Below are 18,188 nucleotides of genomic sequence, written 5' to 3'. Positions count from 1 at the left end.
TGCCGTTTGGAATCCATATTGATAGTAAGTGGTATTGTTATTGACATTGATATCAATCTGAACAGCTCCTATACCAGATGCAATACATGCAGGTCGATCTAAGTATATCCATGCAAGGGTGCAATCTGCATCAACGTCATCAAGCATCACACATTCCTATCTGTTCAATTCCAATTAACCATCATAACCAACAGCCTGAAGCTCTTTCCGCACCGCATCCTCAGTCTGGATCTTCTTCATCTGCGTATCTTCCAGCTTCTCACCGCCAGCAAGACGCATCTTAAGCTCGTCGATAGCGCGGATCTTCTTCAACAGGCCGCGGATCTTCTTATCTTGAGCAGAGGGGTCCTCAACAGGCGCAGGAGCAGGGGCGGGGGTAGAAGCAGCAGGGGCGGGGGTAGACTTAGCCGCACCGTTTCCATTCGCGACGGGAGCGTTCTTGCCGCGGTTGCGGTTGCGGTCTGGGCTGGGCCCAGTCGGGGCGTTGGCAGGAGGAGCGTTATCAGTTCCATCTTCCTTGGCCTTCTTGGCGGCCTCGCGCTTCTTCTTGTTCTTCGCGGCGGACTTGGACAAGTTCTCGGAAGGCAGGGCGACGCCACCACCTGGCGCAGCTCCAGGAGGCAGATACTCCTCCAAGGGCTCGGCACCGGGGACCTCACGACGGCGGGGCTTGCCGAAGGTGTTCATGCTGGCGCCGGGGACGCCATCGCGGACAAAGGCGGCACCGCCTTCATCCTCACGCTTGAATGCGAGCGGGGTCAGCTGGCCGCGGGCGCCGGGGGGACGGTAGGCACCTGCTGGCTTGACAGGGGCCTTGCGTGTGCCCATGTAGGCGATGGCAGAGGGGTGGGGAGCAGGCACCTTGGAGAGCGGCTCGCCCAGCGGGTGCTGCTCGATACTCTGTGGGCGCCAAGTGACATCGTACAGCTCAGTCATATCCTCGTTGTAGGTGAGACCGCCGGTAACGTGCCAGATGCGCACGCCGTTGTCGACGCGCAGGCGGGGGCTAGTTGTCGCGGTCAGGATGTACTGTCCGTCGGGCGACCAGGCGCATACGCTCGCGTTGGATGCCTCGACGGTGGTGATCTTGTGGTAGTTCTTGTCCATGTCGTAGAGGTCCATCTGTCCTGCCAGGTTACCGAAACCGGCAACCAGCACGAAGCGGCCATGGGGCGAGAACTGGATAGTATTGCGCGGCGCAAGGGGGAAGTTGTGCTTGGGCACACCGCGGAAGTTGAAGATGGTCGTCTTGGCGGGCATGTAGCCGTACACAACACCGAATTCCTTCGAGTTGGGGTTCCAGCTAACATCGTGAATAGGACCCTCCTTATCTGTTGGTTGTTGGTTGTCAGTTAAGTTCAACGAGTAGTAAAGCGAGAAAAGCGAGAAAACATACCTAGATCAATGCGCGAGTCGAATGCACCGCTGGCGCTCAGCAAGTACAGGGTCGTCTCGCCGTAGTAACTCTTGCCAGTGCGGTCGACCTCAGTCTGCGCAAGCACGATCAAAGTAGTTCCAGAAGCGTTCCACTTCAACTGAACCTTATCGCCCTTGAAGAAACTCTTCTGGGATACGGGCGCAGCGAACTGCGGCACAATGAACACCTTAACCTGGGCAGGCTGGCCCTTACGCTCAGGAATAAACACGGCGATAGACTGAGTCTGACCAGGCGACAACGCAAAGTCTGCCACTCCTTCCACGCGCAACTTGTTCCAAACAGTGGACAAGTTGTCGCTCTGGTAGAACTGAACCTCGTTGGTCACGGTGCGGGCGCACAGCTTCTCATCGGAAGTGTACTGCAAGTTCCAACCGGTCTGCGACTTCTGGACGAAGCTTCCCACAACCGAGTGGTTGTCTCCGGCCTCAATGGCACGCCACACCTTCAAGTTCTTGACGGCGTCTCCGTTCTCGTCCTTGGATGTGCGCTGCCAGGTGATCACATAGGTGCCGAGTGGCGAGAATCCCAACTCGAACACGTTATCAGCGGGGATACTCCCAACGACAAGGCCCACAGAAGGGTCGATAATGGTGACCCTGTGTGAAAAGACGAAGGTTAGATTTTGGACGTGAAAGTGAGTGGGGAAATCAACTTACTTCTCGGGTGATGCCCATGCGAAGTACCGGCCACACGGCGAGTAGGCGCTGCAGCGGAGGTTGCCCTCTGGCCTGGAGGAGAACGAGTCAGCGAAATTCCTTGTTTTTATCGGGCTCAATTCTTACTTCTCGAACCCAGAAAGGGGCTGGTAGACGGGGGCGGCATCCATGATGCTAATGCCCTTGAGCGTGCGGACTGTGAGACTATCAGCAAACATTCATCCCCTCGCGTATATGAATGTTACCCGAAGGTCGAGAATAAAGACGGGAAAGGATAAACACGTACAAGCAAGTTGCGTAGGAGCAGCCATCTTGATTTCGAGTCGCGGGTCTAGAATGAATCCACCAAAAGAAGAGAAATCGAATGCGTTTCGGGGACACAAGGTAAAATGGATTCTTCTAGGAAGAGAATCGAATCACAAAGCGAACTTATAGGACCAAAATAGCCACACAGCGAACAACGGTCCCGGTGAAATAATGGGAGTCGAACAAAGCGAAGCGAAGTGGGCTTTTCGAGGGTATTTCTCGGATTGGGAATTGGGAGGTTTCTGGGCAAGTGAAAACAGCAAGTCGGCGGAATAGAAGACTGCTAGACAAGTCAATGCCAGCAAAAAGAGGTCGGGCGAAGAAAGGTAGTTGGGGAGGTTGAAGAGTGAAAGAAAGAAAATTCGGGTTTGGCGATGTGGCTAGGCGGCATGCCGTCATCTGCGGTATACACGCTATGCCCGGAATCCCAATTGTATAGATTGTACGCCTCAGTCTTGGAGCTTGAATAGAACTGTATAATAGCTTTATATTGTTTTATTCTTATATGTCCATACAGCTAAATATATATAATAGTTCCTAGGTGTCTGGATTTACGTGGAAAAGACAGGTGGCAACGGTGTTTGGAGGGGAAGGACACCCAACATTAGGTACTAACAACACCTAAATATTTGGACATACAAGTCTTGATACACGGTTTCTCGGCTTATAAGTACATGTGTAGTCATTATTACTTCGAAACAAATACAAAAAAAAAAGCAATCCATTCGAGGCATCAAGCCACTAAAAAGAAAACGCCTTCATAACCTCTTGAATCTACCAAAGCAAGAACCAGACTCTAATCCCGGCCTGGCGAGCCAAATCCACTGTTGTTGTGGCCGGGTGTGGTAACCAATCGTGGAGTTCTGGCAGTGGTATCAACAACATCCGAGTCAAAAGTCATACCATCAACCATGCGAGCATCCTCATTCACAGGCTCGGGGGTTATCGACCCAGCCGGCGACGACGACATCATGGAGCTCTCTCCGGCATGATGCTGTTGTTGCTGCAGATATGAAGCCAGCGAATTGGGGCGGTTGACATTTGGGCTGCCAATAGAAGTAGGCCGTCCAGAGGAAACGCGGTTCATTCCAGGCGGACGAGAAGTCGGCCCGCTATAAGTACTGTTGGCGCCTTCGCCAAAGCCGACCAGACTAGCATTACCTTCATCACTGATGTTACCGACACTGGAGGTGCCGTCGTCTTCATGATACTCGCTCATTTTGTCAGCGTCATATGTGTCGCTACTACTCGCCCAGGTCGTGCGTCCAGCGATGCTGCCCGTCGCACTGGCACTGCCGACTGTGCTGCGCTCCTTTAGTACTTGACTCTCAAAGTATCCTGGAGCATGTGGCGGAAGCACTTGGCCAGAGGATGTCTGGCCACCGGCACGGGCTGTGGCAACTCGCTCAAGGCCTGCTAGACGGGAGATTCGGTCTGCGCGCTCAGCCTCTAGGGCTGTGGAGGATGTGGAGGACTGGTGCGCATGGTGGCTGTGGGGGAATGGATGGCCCTGATGGCCGTCTTTGATGGCTGTTGTCGAGAGAGCCGATAGAGATGTAGTACCGGAGTTCGGGGTGCCTCTGCATTCCCCATTAATTAACCAAGTCAGTCAACTCTCCATGTTATGTATAGACACGGGGAAGACGGAGTTGTGGAGAGCTCTTACGGTCCCATATCCGATGGAGTGACGGGTTCCGATGGGGGAGGAGGCAAATTGATCAGCGTTGGATTAGACATGATATGTAGATAGGGAAGAGTTGAAAATTAAGCACAGTAATTCAGTGAGAAAAATATCAGAGATGGAGAAAGAAAGAAGGAGAGACGGGGGGAACTCGAGACAGTAAATAATTAATTTGCCCGCACGTCATACCTGATCTCTACAATGGGGCTTAGTGGCCATTATGACAATACTGACCGATTGACGCCTGATTTATTTGGTATTCAACTTATTATACGTCTATTCTTTGATGACAATTTAAATTATCCGATTTTATGTAGTTCAAGACATTAAACAGATATATTTTACCTATATCTTTGATGTTTTTGATGTCATAAACTTGAAGCTCTCCGCATATCGATATTAAACTATCTGGTTCATCTTTCCCCTTAAGATCCCGAGGCTCAGAATTACTAAAACTCCACTGGCAAACACAACGCCAGATTCATGCATTCGTTCATTCATGTATACAACTTATACTAAAATGTGGAGAAAACAGCCTCCTTCAATCACTAACTTTCCGGTTCTCATAATGCCCCCGGAGATCATCCACCTCTTTCTGAAGTCTGGTGAGATCGGCCAGGATATCAAGAGCATTGGATGGTTGTGTGGATGGGGGTGGGGCTTGCGTCTGATTCTCCTTGAAACCCATCACATCACTACGGGTAATGGGGTCTCGGGTGCGTCGAGGCGGAGGAGGCGGAGGAGGTCCAGTAGAGACACCCGATACACTTCCATAGGACGATGCCCGCCGCCCAGCCTTCAGGGATGATGGTCTGGAGTTAGTGTGGGGGGATAGGTTCAACGATATATCTCCCAGCGGGGCAGTCGCCTGGAAGTCTCCCGATGATGGCGGAGGCATGCTGATTCTCTTGTTTTCCAGCGCCCGACTGGAAGGACCCGGACTGGGAGGCAGAGAGCTATCATTGCTCTCCGAGTCGTAGGACATAGTTAATCGACTGCTAGTTTTGGACTGTGTAGACTTGGATCTTCGCATCTGGCTGTGCCGTCGACTGAGAGGGGGCGTTGGAGGACGCTTATGCTGAGACTGGCTGCGCTGGAGCGAGTCCGTTGACCCTGTCACTCCCGCAGGGACCGAGAAATAGTCGGCCGATGATAGAGACACCGAGCTGGGATGCAAGGCGCCGGGTGTCACATTCCCATAGCCATGAATTGACAGGCGATTAGTGGACCGGGACCGGGGGGTCTGGGAGGATTCTGCGGTGGCTGTAGAGCCAATTCTGCGGCCGTGATGACTCTTAGGCGGAGGCGGAGGCTTCTTGTCTTTCGCTCGGCCGGGGGGCTTGCATTGAGCTCTGGAGACAGCTGTGCTGTAGGACGTGCATGGGAGCTGTCTACACCTGTTGCAGACCGCATGTTGTGGTCGGGGGATATGGGGGATCCATCTGTTGATGGAGCTGGGTGTGGAGCTGACCCAAAATACTCTGGTCGATCATCTTCACGGGGAGCTGGGCTCTTGTTCCCACTGATTTCGTCCTCGGTCTCGCTCGTAGACACCGGATTGAATGGGTTTATCTCTTCGTCCGAGGAGCTCGAGTCATCTATCTCGCGTTCGAGTGATCCCGACGATTTCCCATAGCGATTCGGGGCTATCGGTGGGGTGGATAGAGGCTTCGAGGGCAAAACAGGAGCAAAAGTGTTTGTGTTGGTAGACAATGCATCGGGGTTGCCTGTCCAGAATCAGCACATGATTTCCCTCCGGGGAGGACTCAAGAGGGGCAAGAGGGAGAAAAACAATACTCACCCTGTCTAACGCGAAAAGGATTTGATCCAGACATGGCGAGAATGAAGATGTTAGTATCGAGAGAAAAGGAAGAATTGAGGGGTCCCCGAGTTTCTTATGTTCCTACTTCCTACGCGCCACTTTCCGTCGACCCCGGTTACCCCGAGAGGCTTTTTTTGAAATAACATTGACCATTGGAATTATGGATAGTTCAGTTGAAACGAATGCGTCCCAGCTCCCTATTGTACACGGGAAAAAGGGTACAGGTATGGTACAGAAGCACATAAAAAAATAAAAAAACGCTCTCCAGAGAATACAAAGTCCCCCCCCCAATATGCCTCACCCATTGCTGTGAAATGATTTAGAAAAAAAAAAGACCCTCCCATATTCAACCATCACCGCTCGTTATAGACATGCCATGTCTCTTCACCCTCGAAAAACTTATGTGCCAGGCGATTGCCACTCTCCGTGGGCTGGCTGAATGCAATTTGTGCCTTTGTTATTTCCATCCCGTAAATAAAGTTGATGACCACGCAGTCGAGAAGATCTAAAGCGATTCCCTTTCGCCGCGAAGATCCGGAGGTCCAAATGCGAGAGACTCCGACAATGGCCGGGGTGATTTCATCTCGTGTCGAGACAGAGCCATTGTGTGCGTCGCCATTTTCTTTCACCACCGGTCGCGATTCCCAGATGCGCTCAGTCAGACAGAGCCCGACACAGCGACTGTCCTTCATGTGCAGAAAAACCCGGTACCGATCTACTTTCTCGGTCGGACCATCTTGCAAATGTTTTGGCGGTTCCGTTTGGCTCCAGAGGGTCTCATCGTCGATTTCCGGTGATGAGAGCTCTTTATTGACAACCTCGAGAACCTTCTTTGCTTGGCTCTTGGCACTGGGGGATGCCTTGCGGTCCACAATAACCACGTACCCCTCATCGAATCGAGTCGCCTCGTAAACCCAGCGTGAGGCGTTCGCACGCATAAATGCCTTACCCAGGTCGATCCCAGTCGCATTCATTTCGTGGAACTTTTTATGCAGTGCCGCATCCTCCGTATTGGATGGGATATATTCCATGCCACAGGTAGCACAGGTCTTTCGTGTGTCATTTCCCAAGTCGATCTGCATCTGGCGCATGACAGGCTGTTTCTGACCCTTTTGTTTGGGTGGGTCCACGGATGCGCGTACGCTATTCGAGTTCACCTCTGTCAAGGGTGATCCGGGGGTTTCCTTGTGTTTCCGCTTGAGAAAGGCAAATGTTGGCTTGCGGGTGTTTGCTGGCGGTGGAGTTAACCGTGGAGGTGGCGATGATGGTGGTGTGGTGAGATCGTCAATATCATCGAGCGTGCCTTCCGACAACAGAGAGTTGCGACGCGATGGGCTCGACAGCACGGCGGCTGAAGACTCACGGATGGCATATTGGAGGTTGGCCTCAGCTTCATCGGACTCATCCACGCGTCTTTTCTTTGTGGCGCGCTCATCATCGTAGACGCGCCATGTTGGTCGTCCGTAAGTTTTCATAAGGCCTCTGAATTGAGGTGTTAGTCAACCCCGGAAACTGAACCCAGCAAACATACCTCTTAAATGAATTGGTAACTGTCCACGGCATGACCCTGACTTTTCCGAAATTTGCTCAGGGCAAGGTGGGATGCAGGAGTTGAGAAAGTCCAGCTGGTGACGGCACGCGTGGGACACTAGTCTGTTTTAGGTCATATTGTTTCGAATGACTAACCGTCGACTTACCTCTCTGACTCCCCAAGGGCTTTTTTATTATCCCTCGGTGTTTTCTTTTGGGTTTTCTTTTGGATCTGGGCAAGTTTCAAGTTCAAATAGGGAGGGAAAAAAATATGAAATGGAGATGATCAACAGTTTCTAGTGGAGAGCTGATTTTATGATAAAAAGGAGAGTCTCGCCACCGGGATTAATACCGGACCAAGGAGAAAAGAAAGAACCAGGAGAGAGATGTAAAGTTGAAGATGTAAAGTTGAAGATGTAAAGTTGTGAAGATATGAAGATGTGAAGATGTGCAGGAGTATAACAAATAACACACCCAGCCTCAAATTCCTGTGGTTGGTATGTCGGGCACTTCTTTTTTTTTCTCCTTCGCCCCCTTTCTCCTTTCTAAATAATATACATTGGGCAATTGGCAAGACAGGCTCCAATCTCCAAATTCAACCAATGAGAATATCTTGCACTGGGCTAAGTTTACCAAGTCGGGAGATTAAAGATGACGCTTTTCTAAGCCCCCTGGCCTCTCATTGCCAAGTGTGTGCAAGGCTTTCATGGCCAGTAAGGTCTTCCCCATATTGCATTGTGCAAGGAAGCACACGTTGGAATTGTGATAATCCTCATTGACCGCTCTAATGCTTCATTCAGCTCCTACAGGCTACAGGTTACAGGTTGCATTATTTTCATTTTCAGGGAATATACAGCGCATGGGGCCAACATGAACTATTCCATGCTGATTGGATCCAAGACACAAGATCTTCGATCTTGTTCAATGATTGGCTTGATGTGAGCCAGGTTACGAGGTCCCATCGACATATGGTAGGCCTCCCCCAGATCTCACAGAGTACAAATACGGACTCGGTGGCAACTGAGCGCTTGGCATGTCATCGTGAGGTGAACTTTCAGTGCTGGAGCCTACATGATACATGTGTATTAACCGGGCCATGGGGTTCAACTTCACGAAATTGACAGGCGTTACAACTTTGCAACTCTGAACTGTCTGATTACCAGAGATACTTCTTGTTCAAGGGTCAGATTTGCTACCCTGGTGACAAAGATTTCTGGTACGACCTATGCCATTCTGAACCATTCATGGTCTTCATATATGTGATGACCTTTCTCATTCACTGGACAGGAGTCTCTTGGTGTACGCTGGACCCCCAAGAGGCAATGCTGGGCACCTAGTCAGATTTATTTGTTCTGAGTCACCCACACAATCTAATGCAATGTTACACATCCTCATCATCTGGTCTAACCAAATCTCCAGTGCAGAGAGTTTGCCAAACTTGCTAGAGTCTAGGAGGTACAGAGTAGATAGCAAGTTGGGTACATTCTTAGGGATGTTGGACCTATCCAAAGAGAAGCCTTGAGAAGCCTTGCTGTGGCTTTTCCTGACAAATTGTGGCTTCAAACACGGCTGGGATCATGCATTGTACAGGCACTCCATACAGACTCCATAAACGGGACTGGGGTGTCGATATCTCTGCTGACGAGACCGTTGAGGCTAATACTAAAAGAGAATCTCCATGATTGACTGGAATATTCCATATATATATATGTGTGTAGTATAGAGTATATTTGGCTCTATTATTCTATTCTATTATTTTACCATTTTACCATTGTACTATTCTTTGGACATATAAAAAATCCGAATACATGCTAAAGAATAAAAAGAGACGCAGAAAGTGTTCTATATAGTTCTACCAGCTGACGGTCCGGTCTCCGGGCCACTTTTTTTTTTATCTCTCCGAGTCCCCGTTTTTTAACTCAAAACTCTTCAACTACCAACGTCCTGCAAATAACCATGTCTGACCAAGAACAAGCTGCTGGAAAGAGAAAGCGTGCGAGTAAGTTGATTTGCTTTCAATACATGTTTCCCTTGATTTACACCAATCTCGCTATTGGGGGGAGGAGGGAGTTTTCTTTTTCTTTTTTTTTTTTTCTCTCCGCAACAGTTACTCGAATAACAATCCTCAGCGTCAATATTGCCCCTTCCAGAATCTGCCCCTTCCAGAATCAATTTTGATCTGGACCGTGCGACATGTCGCTGGGCACCAATTCCCCGAACATCCCAGCCTTTTCCCCTTCCCTTTACCCCTCCCCGCGCCTAAATTGCAATTCTCATCGCTTGAACTTCAATATGTCTGACATTTCACCTCCAGGGACTCAATCTTGTCCTCCTCCGGAACTTCCCCAACTCGTTGCCGAACAGCATATGCCAATTCCATCCCATGACAAGGATACCCAACGATTGATCGTGGTTCTCTCCAATGCCAGTCTGGAAACCTACAAGGCCGTCTCCAGTGGACGGTCAGGAGCCAAGGATGAGAAGTTTTCTCTGCTGAACAGCGATGAGCATATCGGTATCATGCGCAAAATGAACCGTGATATCAGTGAAGCCCGCCCAGATATTACCCACCAGGTACGATTCAACATCGCCAGTGGCAATAGAAAGGTCCCAAAAGAATACCCACTAATCCCCCGTAGTGCCTACTCACTCTTCTCGATTCCCCCGTGAACAAGGCCGGTCGGCTCCAAATTTTCATCCACACCGCCAAGGGTGTTTTGATCGAAGTCAATCCCTCCGTTCGCATCCCAAGAACATTCAAGCGGTTCGCTGGTCTGATGGTCCAGCTGCTCCACCGACTCTCCATTCGTTCGACCAACTCGCAGGAAAAGCTCCTTAAGGTTATTAAGAACCCGATCACCGACCACTTGCCCCCCAACTGCCGTAAGGTGACCATGAGTTTCGAGGCACCCGTTGTCCGTACCAAGGACTACCTGGAGTCGCTGAACCCGAACGAGAGTGTCGCCATTTTCGTCGGTGCCATGGCCAAGGGCCACGATGACTTTGCCGACTCCTTCAAGGATGAAACCATCAGTATCAGCAACTACAGTCTTAGTGCCAGTGTGGCTTGCAGCAAATTCTGCCACGCTGCCGAAGAGGTCTGGGATATCCTCTGAGGAACTCGACTGAAAAAAAAAAAAAAAAAAGGGAAGAAATCGCGCCCAGAGAGCGCGCGTCCTTGTCGTCTGTATTGACGACACATTTGCCAGACTTTTTTTTTTAACGGGCGGAGATTGAGTTGCAGAACGAAGGTACTGGGCATATTGCATATGTCTGTCCTTCGAATATCTTGGCTGTTAACCTAAGCCCAACTCTCTCTACCTTTCTCTATCTCTCTGTTTTGTTTTGGGGAATCCACTGGGAATACTGGATACCGGGACAGCTACCAAGCATCGGGATTCATCCCAGGCTGTCTGTGGGTGTTTAGAGAGCACTCCTTTTTCCCCCTCAGCATAAGTTACGGGTCGGACGGCATTTGGTTCCTTTTTCGCCAGTCCTTTGATCCATCTTGCTTCCATCCAGCTTCAACCTCGACTGCTGCGATGCGTAGACTAGAAAAAGTGAACAGCACATAGATCAGGGCCCATTGATTTGGATCCTGAGGCACATATCTTCAACTTCTGTGTTCAATAAAAATATGGCTTTTTTATTTTTTTTACATTTCTCTCTACAACATGGTAAAATAACTCCTTGACGTAGCATTACAATTAGCCTCGCCTCACTTGAAATGCCAATCGGATCGAAGGTGGCGATCTAAGATGCACATCTGCCCATCGGCTTATATTTAGGTAATATTGTAAGATATTGTAGATATTGTATTATTATTCTGAACTCATATTCCTTACAAATTAACCTATAAAGTATCCCAAATTATCAACGTACGATGTACTCCGTACTCCGTAGGTATTGTTGTATGACTCAAGAAAAACCAGCGGTCAGCACATCTGCCCAAGTCCACTTCACAGCAAAGTCTTCTCTTCTCCCTCCACTTGAAAGTCTACCATTTGCTCGCACAAGGGGAACAGGTAAGCAAAAAACCCACTTAACGTCGATAGGCTCCTGCACCTCGCTCAGGGCATCCAGAAGAGACGCCCCATCCGCCAACAGGAATCTACATTGGCTCCCCGCGATGACCTGGCAGGGACCCATCTGCACCCCTCCAGCCATAGAGCGTTTCACTTTGCAGGGAATTGGGCCCCTAGATGTCCAAATGCAGCCAGGAACAGGAACAGCCATCCGGTCTGGCTACTTTGTACTGTGCTAATGGGAGTGTTGAATGGACTCACACTTTTTTTTTCCAGTTCAAAGCACCAGAGTACGGCTTTGGGCCTGCAACGCGCCTCGTCCTCGGACTGTTTCAATTGTCCCGTGCAGATCGGGTGTACTGAACATTGACTTGATCGTTTGGCCAATCGTCTCCAGACCCCACTTGCCTGACTCCATACAGAAATCACACGTCCTCTGTGCCCACCAACCTACTATCGGAGACATGCGGTGTTCTGGATGACCCCTTTTCGCCAGCTTGGGCAGGATTTTGGAAGCTGCTAGCTCAGTCCGTCTCTGTTTTCGGATTAGAGTCACACAGCATTACACTCTGACTGGCTCTTGGGGACTGTTCATGTGGCCTCGTTCTTTGGCGTCATAGTTCTGGTTATAGATCTGGATTCCCTCACCGTATATATCCTTCATATCACATTTAATCTCTCTCTTCCTTTCCATCCACCTTCGTTTTTTTCATACCCCCATCCTTTTTTTTTTACCCTTACGTGCTGGTAACCAGGCACGTCGACTTCAACCTTTGAAATGCCCGTTTCGCATATCACCCTGACCGTCTCTCACCTCCCAACCTCTACCTCTTTCTTCTTGTCATGTTTACAGCCATTGGGATACCAGTTCATCGGGCGACATGACGACTATATAGGTTTCGGTCAGAAGCAGGGGGAACCTGCTGATTTCTGGATGACCGAGACTAAGCCTGGGTAAGTGACATATAGATACAGGAACATTCTGTCTTTCAACAAAACTGACCAGAACCAAAGATCTCCTCCTGGTGCAGTCCATGTCGCCTTTCCAGCCCCGTCAAAAGACGCAGTGGGCTCGTTCTTCATAAGCGCCCTAAAAGCCGGCGCGAAGATCCACGGCGAACCCAAGATGCGAGACTCGCAATCGGGGTACTTCAGTGCAGCCGTCATCGACTTTGACGGCAACAGCATTGAAGCCGTGTACCGGCCAGGCAATGCCTCGGTTATATCAGAGGCCAGCGGGCCGACGATGGCTCTTCTGGAGGGTGGTTCCAGCCGCTCTGTGGTTTCAAAGGCAAGCAGCAGAGCTAGCACCGTCAAGGCAGAGAGCATCGCACCCCCACGGTCTGAGGCCATGTCCGACACCAGGTCGGTGGCAAGGTCCGAGGCAAGATCCGAAGCCCGATCCGAGGCGAAGTCTCGTGCCATTTCCAAAGCACCCACAACCTTTGAGCGGTCTGCACCAACTGTCGTTTCCCGCGGCCCACCGCCACCGTCATACACTATGCAAGCGCCCGCACCGCCAAAGACGGACGATGGCAGCAAGGCAGCCAAGACCATCGTGGGCACACTCATTGGCGCCGCCGCAGGCGCAGCAATCGCCTACGCAATGGTCAAAGGCGAATCCCAGTCAGCCGAAGAAGCCGAACAACCAACGCAGTTCGCAAACAGCTTCCCCCAAATCAAAGCCGCCGCCCAATCCTTCTTTGCGAACGACGAGCAACAACCCCAATTCCGTGCCATCGAAGCACCCGAACCACCCCGCAGCACCTACACCACTGCCTCAAACCCACGCTCAACCCTAACGCGCAGCGTAACATCCAAGAACCCACGCGCCAGCACAATCTACGACGGCACCGAATACATGCATGACAACCCTCGCCGCGCCTCAGAAGGCAGTATCTACAGCATCCCAGAAGACACCCAGTTACGGGCAATCGAGTACCCACCTGCCAGCAACGCCGCCCAGCAGCGCTACGCCTGCGCCCCCTCAACCTTCATCAGCAGTTACCACGACGAGCGATCCCGCGGCGGCCCAAGCGGCAGCGTGCACAGCTCATCGACGATCAAAGCGTCGCAGAGCACACACCGGCGTCACAGCCACGACGACCACGACGGGTACGGGTCGGTCGTCTCGCAGCGCTCACACAAGAGCCAGCAAAGCACCCACTCATACCGGGCTGAGTCAGTGCGTTCTTCCTCGCATGCTGGGGTCAACAAAGGCAAGGACAACGCTAGCGTTGCATCATCCTCCCGCTCTGCGCGCAATATTCCTCTCCCCGCTGGCTCGAATGCAACATACTATTCCAGCCCGAGTATCCACAGCAAGGATGCTAGGGATGGGTTCGAGTATTTGTCTGCGCGGGAAATCCCGCTTCCCGAGAGTGTGGCGGATCTGGATGTCGACTCGCATGTTTCACCGGATGACTCGATTAGCCAGGTTGGGTCTCGTGCGCATCGCCACCGCTCGCATCGGTCTGGGCATTCGCAGTCCAGGAGTTCTAAGGGTGAAGATCATGTGAGATCGGCGGATTCGGGCAGTCAGGCTTCTAGGGCGAGTCAGAGGACTGCTAAGGCTGGGGAGGGGTCGAGGGTTGCGAGTCGACGGGGAAGTCAGGTTGCTTGATTATGCATTTTTTTTGGGAAATACGTCTGTTTAATTCGTTATTCCCTATGACAGGGTTGAGTTTGGTCTCTCTTGCATTTTATTTCTTCTCTCTTGGTGCCAGACTTGAACTTGCTTTGAGTCTGGGTTTTGGTTCAGTCGGGGGATTTTTCGATACGACAGACTTGATTTGATGGGTTTCTACTATTAATCTTTTGATTTGCATTTACTCAGATAGATATACATACAGACATACATACATACATGGAGTTAAAAATGGGCAATTGGAATGCATTATTCAAGACAATCCATGTTTGAAGTCGTAGTTGATATACCGAGTAGTGCAACAACGCTACACAGCCTACAAACTACAGTCTACAAGGTATCAAAAGCTCACACACAAGACGGGCCTGCCTAGATTGTGCTATTTAAGATGGAAAATGATAGCCCCTAAACACAAGACCAACGATAAAGTGATCTCGAACTACTCTCCGAATCCCTCAGAAGCATTACCCACCGAGTCCGAAACATCGCCTAGTACAAGCAAAGAAGCGAAAGGACTGGAGAAAACTCGGCAAAGTCCATAATTCAATCCTAGACGCATGCAGCGTTTGAAAAAGAGAAGAAATGGATGCCATGAATGCATGAGAATTTGGTCATAAGGATCGTTGGATATGAAAAGTCCCAGAAACTCAGCCCAACAAGACAAGGTCAAACCCGGCACAAATGGAGTTTTTAGGCACGGAAGCAGGAAACAAACGCGCGCAAGAACAGGTGCATTTGAAATCAACACACAAGAGTTGGGTGAAAAAAACTGAAAACGTTTCTACGACCACAGGTACGCCAGGCTTTCGCGGATTCTGAATCTAGAGCTGGGGGCAAAGAAGGAGGAAAGATGCAGAGCGACGTTGAGATGACACCGAGGAAAAAAGGTCGAGTGAGATAGGGGCCGCAAGGTGGGGTTATTGAGGAAGGAAGAGAGAGAGGAAGAACAGAAGCGAGGAAGGAATCGGATTTGTCGTTTCACTCAAATAGCGTACTTCCGAGTCCACTCGCGAGCTGTGGCCTCGTACCGCGGTCGATCGGTCTTGTAGACGTGCGCGATTTCGGGCACCAAAGGATCATCCGGGTTGGGGTCTGTGAGCATCGAGCAAATGGAGAGCAACACTATGAATAGTTAGAGATTGTGCGTGGCAAAGAATGTAAGGAGCTGTCTTGCTGACCTTTAGAGATGGTGAGAGCAGGGCTCCATTGGTCTCTCAGGATGTCCAGACAGATGCTGCCGTTCGAGTTGATGTTGGGGTGGTAGATGCGAGTGGTGAAGTTAACCTTGGGAGGCTTGAAAGGGTAATCGGTAGGGAAGTGGATGGCAAGGAAGAAGACACCGCCAGAGTATGGGGAGTCACCCTATAGAAAATATTAGTATCACGAATCTAGCGATGAGTCTGTGGACCTCGCAGAGGGCCAGATGCCCCCTCAAAAGTCCTCCAGAGCAGAGACGAGAGCAACTTACAGGACCCATGATGGTCGCTTGCCAGTGGAACTGCAAAAGAAAAAAGAAAAGACAAGTCAGTCATGATCCCTCATTGATGTATCAATCTGCGCCCAGCATCGAGGCGGTTGTACCCCGCCACCCGGCGCCAACCAAGAAAAAGAGGATTCATACCAGATCATCGCCAACGGGACCAGCGGAGCAGGATGAGGGTGGATCGCTAGAGGAGAGTTAGAGTCATGAAGCGCAGATGATGGCATCAGGATAGACTTACCGGCCGAGGTCAGTGAGTTCCTTGTTAATACGCTTGAGAGCCATGACGAGAAGTGCGAGAAAGGTATGGAAAGTAGAAAGAAACTGGATGAGGGATCAGTTGTTGATTCAAGATAGAGAGGAAGGTCGACTTACGATTACGTCTTTGTGTGGAAAAGAAGAGGGAAGAAGATAATTGGGAGTCTCAAGAGGGGGAAAAGTGCCCCAGGTGGGCGGAATCGATTCTGTCGGTATTGTACGGCCCAATACGGGAATACCGGGCGCCACAGATGACACATCATGATCAGCTCTCAGGTTGCCTTTGATTTAAAGTAAGAATGAGGCAGACGCATACGGAATATTAGATCTTCCTGAATCAAATTTGATTTCAATGGCAGATCCCTCGATAGGGCTGATTCATCGGATTTGTGAGGCAAAGAGGCACAAGCATTTGATGCCTCAAATGTTCAGCTTGGTGATTGGAGAGCAATGTCTAATTATGGACATTTATCTAATTCTGTATACATATGCACCCTTCTAGTGCATTTCGAACATGTCAATTTTGATATTCAAACCTCAATATACCTCTGTATTGAAACGTATTACATATGATACTGATACACTGCCCCTCGATGATGTCACGTGCGGGTGAGGCGCCCGCAATTTCCCGCTTGTCCTAAAGAGGAAGGAACTATTACTTTTGATAGCGTGACCATATACTACCTTAGGGCTACGGATGTCCTTACTGGCTACTACTATGGGCTTAGCTATCTCTTTGAAACATTCATTTAGGATATATTCTATATACAAGTGTGTTCTTTTTATTTTTTTCAGACAAAGGCCTGCTTGCCCGTGATGGCACGGCCCAGGATCAAAGCTATTGGAAATATGCATTAGCTTCAGCCCAACACAATCAGGCAGGAATGGCTTACCGTGAATATCACTTTGACCCTCATAGGTTTGCACCACAAAGAGGTTGGCCACATGGCGGGCGATATGATACTCGTCACTAGCAGCATTGCCACCGAAGATTTCTTGCAAACTAATACCAATGTCAGCAGAGCAACCCAAAAATAGAAGACAGAGAGAAACTTACGTTCTAGAATTGGCCAGAGCACGATCACAGTTCTGGCGCTTGATCATCGAGATCATCTCAGGTGTAGCCTTGCCAGCATCCTTAAGACGAGCCACCTGAACCGCAGCCAGAGTTCCGTAAGCAGCATCCGTAGCAGCGTTAGCCAACTTCATCTGAATAAGCTGGTACTTGGCAAGTGGGTTGCCCTTGAACTGCTTCCGCTCCAGACTGTACTCGCGCGCACGGGCAAGACAGTCCTCTAGAGCACCCATGGCACCAAATGCAATTCCTAAACGGGCACTGTTCAAGCATGTAAAGGGACCCTTGAGGCCCTCGACGTCGGGCAGCATGTTCTCCGCTGGCACGGGGCAGTTATCCATATGGATCATACCAGTGATGGAAGCACGCAGTGCACTCTTATTCTTGATAGCGGGGGTCTCATATGACCCAGGCGTAGCGCGCTCACGCTCCACGATAAATCCACGGATCTTCCCCGTGGACTCGAGCTTAGCCCACACGAGGGCGATGTCGGCGATAGGAGAGTTCGTGATCCACGTCTTGCTGCCGGAGAGCAAGTACATGCCCTTCTGCGTGGGGTGCTCGCGCGCTACGGTCTCCATGGAGCCAGGGTCAGAGCCGTGGTTGGGCTCTGTCAAACCGAAGCAGCCGGCGACTGTGCCCTTAGCGAGGCCAGGAAGGAAGCGCTGCTTTTGCTCTTCTGTGCCGAACTCGTAGATGCCGGTCATGGCTAGCGAACTCTGAACTGACATGCCTGATCGGTATCCCGAGTCCACGCGCTCGACTTCCTTGGTGATGAGGCCCGATGCGACGGTGCTGACACCGGCGCATCCGTATCCTTCAATGGAAGCACCGAGGAGGCCCAGGTCGCCCATCTCTTCTAGGATTCGACGGTCATAGTTCTCGTTGCGGTAGGCCTCTGCAAGGGAGTCACTGACGTCAGTTCACTATTTCATAACAGAAGTAAGGCATATTCGACATACCCAAAACGCGGGGCGCAAGCTTATCCTGGCAGTATTGGCGTGCTGTATCCTGAATTGCCAGTTCCTCCTCTGTGAACAACTCCGCTGCGGCGAGGGGATCTTCCCAATTGAAGACGGCCGAAGAGGCGTACCGGCGGCCTGCCACGGAAGTAGGACCAGCCTGGATTGAGCGCGCAGCTGCGCGAAGAAGAGAGCGGTTCATCATGGCTAAAACAAATAAGAGAGACAATTGTACAGAGTGGGGAGAAAACAAAAGTTGACAACTGTTGCGGGGGAGCTCAGTCAAATATGCACTGGACTAAGACCTC

The 18,188-nt window shown here is 50.6% G+C and overlaps 8 protein-coding genes across 8 annotated transcripts; 2 read left to right on the top strand and 6 right to left on the bottom strand.

Annotated features, from left to right (window-relative positions):
* Positions 1-174: 174 nt before the first annotated feature.
* Positions 175-2,405, bottom strand: N7447_009073 (translation initiation factor 2A; the record flags this gene model as incomplete). The annotated part of the gene is made up of 5 exons (XM_057233335.1): positions 175-1,331; positions 1,397-2,034; positions 2,095-2,166; positions 2,221-2,290; positions 2,381-2,405. 5 exons carry the CDS (start codon positions 2,403-2,405, stop codon positions 175-177), a joined length of 1,962 nt encoding a protein of 653 aa, XP_057082877.1.
* Positions 2,406-3,196: 791 nt separating this feature from the next.
* N7447_009072 (uncharacterized protein) lies at positions 3,197-4,137 on the bottom strand (the record flags this gene model as incomplete). The annotated part of the gene is made up of 2 exons (XM_057233334.1): positions 3,197-3,980; positions 4,067-4,137. The coding sequence occupies 2 exons, from the start codon at positions 4,135-4,137 to the stop codon at positions 3,197-3,199; spliced, it is 855 nt and encodes a 284-aa protein (XP_057082876.1).
* Positions 4,138-4,622: 485 nt separating this feature from the next.
* Positions 4,623-5,916, bottom strand: N7447_009071 (uncharacterized protein; the record flags this gene model as incomplete). The annotated part of the gene is given in 3 exon segments (XM_057233333.1): positions 4,623-5,478; positions 5,490-5,808; positions 5,883-5,916. The coding sequence occupies 3 exon segments, from the start codon at positions 5,914-5,916 to the stop codon at positions 4,623-4,625; spliced, it is 1,209 nt and encodes a 402-aa protein (XP_057082875.1).
* Positions 5,917-6,256: 340 nt separating this feature from the next.
* Positions 6,257-7,466, bottom strand: N7447_009070 (ESCO family N-acetyltransferase; the record flags this gene model as incomplete). Its single annotated transcript, XM_057233332.1, has 2 exons — positions 6,257-7,385; positions 7,435-7,466. 2 exons carry the CDS (start codon positions 7,464-7,466, stop codon positions 6,257-6,259), a joined length of 1,161 nt encoding a protein of 386 aa, XP_057082874.1.
* Positions 7,467-9,389: 1,923 nt separating this feature from the next.
* N7447_009069 (18S rRNA pseudouridine methyltransferase) lies at positions 9,390-10,549 on the top strand (the record flags this gene model as incomplete). The annotated part of the gene is made up of 3 exons (XM_057233331.1): positions 9,390-9,432; positions 9,748-10,007; positions 10,073-10,549. 3 exons carry the CDS (start codon positions 9,390-9,392, stop codon positions 10,547-10,549), a joined length of 780 nt encoding a protein of 259 aa, XP_057082873.1.
* A 1,687-nt stretch (positions 10,550-12,236) lies between these two features.
* N7447_009068 (VOC family protein) lies at positions 12,237-14,081 on the top strand (the record flags this gene model as incomplete). The annotated part of the gene is made up of 2 exons (XM_057233330.1): positions 12,237-12,412; positions 12,473-14,081. The coding sequence occupies 2 exons, from the start codon at positions 12,237-12,239 to the stop codon at positions 14,079-14,081; spliced, it is 1,785 nt and encodes a 594-aa protein (XP_057082872.1).
* Positions 14,082-15,087: 1,006 nt separating this feature from the next.
* Positions 15,088-15,870, bottom strand: N7447_009067 (putative ubiquitin conjugating enzyme (UbcD); the record flags this gene model as incomplete). The annotated part of the gene is made up of 5 exons (XM_057233329.1): positions 15,088-15,227; positions 15,284-15,467; positions 15,574-15,603; positions 15,727-15,772; positions 15,827-15,870. 5 exons carry the CDS (start codon positions 15,868-15,870, stop codon positions 15,088-15,090), a joined length of 444 nt encoding a protein of 147 aa, XP_057082871.1.
* A 764-nt stretch (positions 15,871-16,634) lies between these two features.
* N7447_009066 (acyl-CoA dehydrogenase) lies at positions 16,635-18,085 on the bottom strand (the record flags this gene model as incomplete). The annotated part of the gene is made up of 4 exons (XM_057233328.1): positions 16,635-16,681; positions 16,737-16,846; positions 16,901-17,816; positions 17,881-18,085. 4 exons carry the CDS (start codon positions 18,083-18,085, stop codon positions 16,635-16,637), a joined length of 1,278 nt encoding a protein of 425 aa, XP_057082870.1.
* Between the last annotated feature and the right edge of the window lie 103 nt (positions 18,086-18,188).

Source organism: Penicillium robsamsonii, assembly GCF_028829455.1.
Source record: "Penicillium robsamsonii strain IBT 29466 chromosome Unknown utg000005l_segment0_segment0, whole genome shotgun sequence".
Lineage (NCBI taxonomy): Eukaryota > Fungi > Ascomycota > Eurotiomycetes > Eurotiales > Aspergillaceae > Penicillium > Penicillium robsamsonii.
The sequence above is the reverse complement of the archived record's forward strand: the minus strand, read 5'-3'. Positions and strand labels throughout refer to the sequence as shown.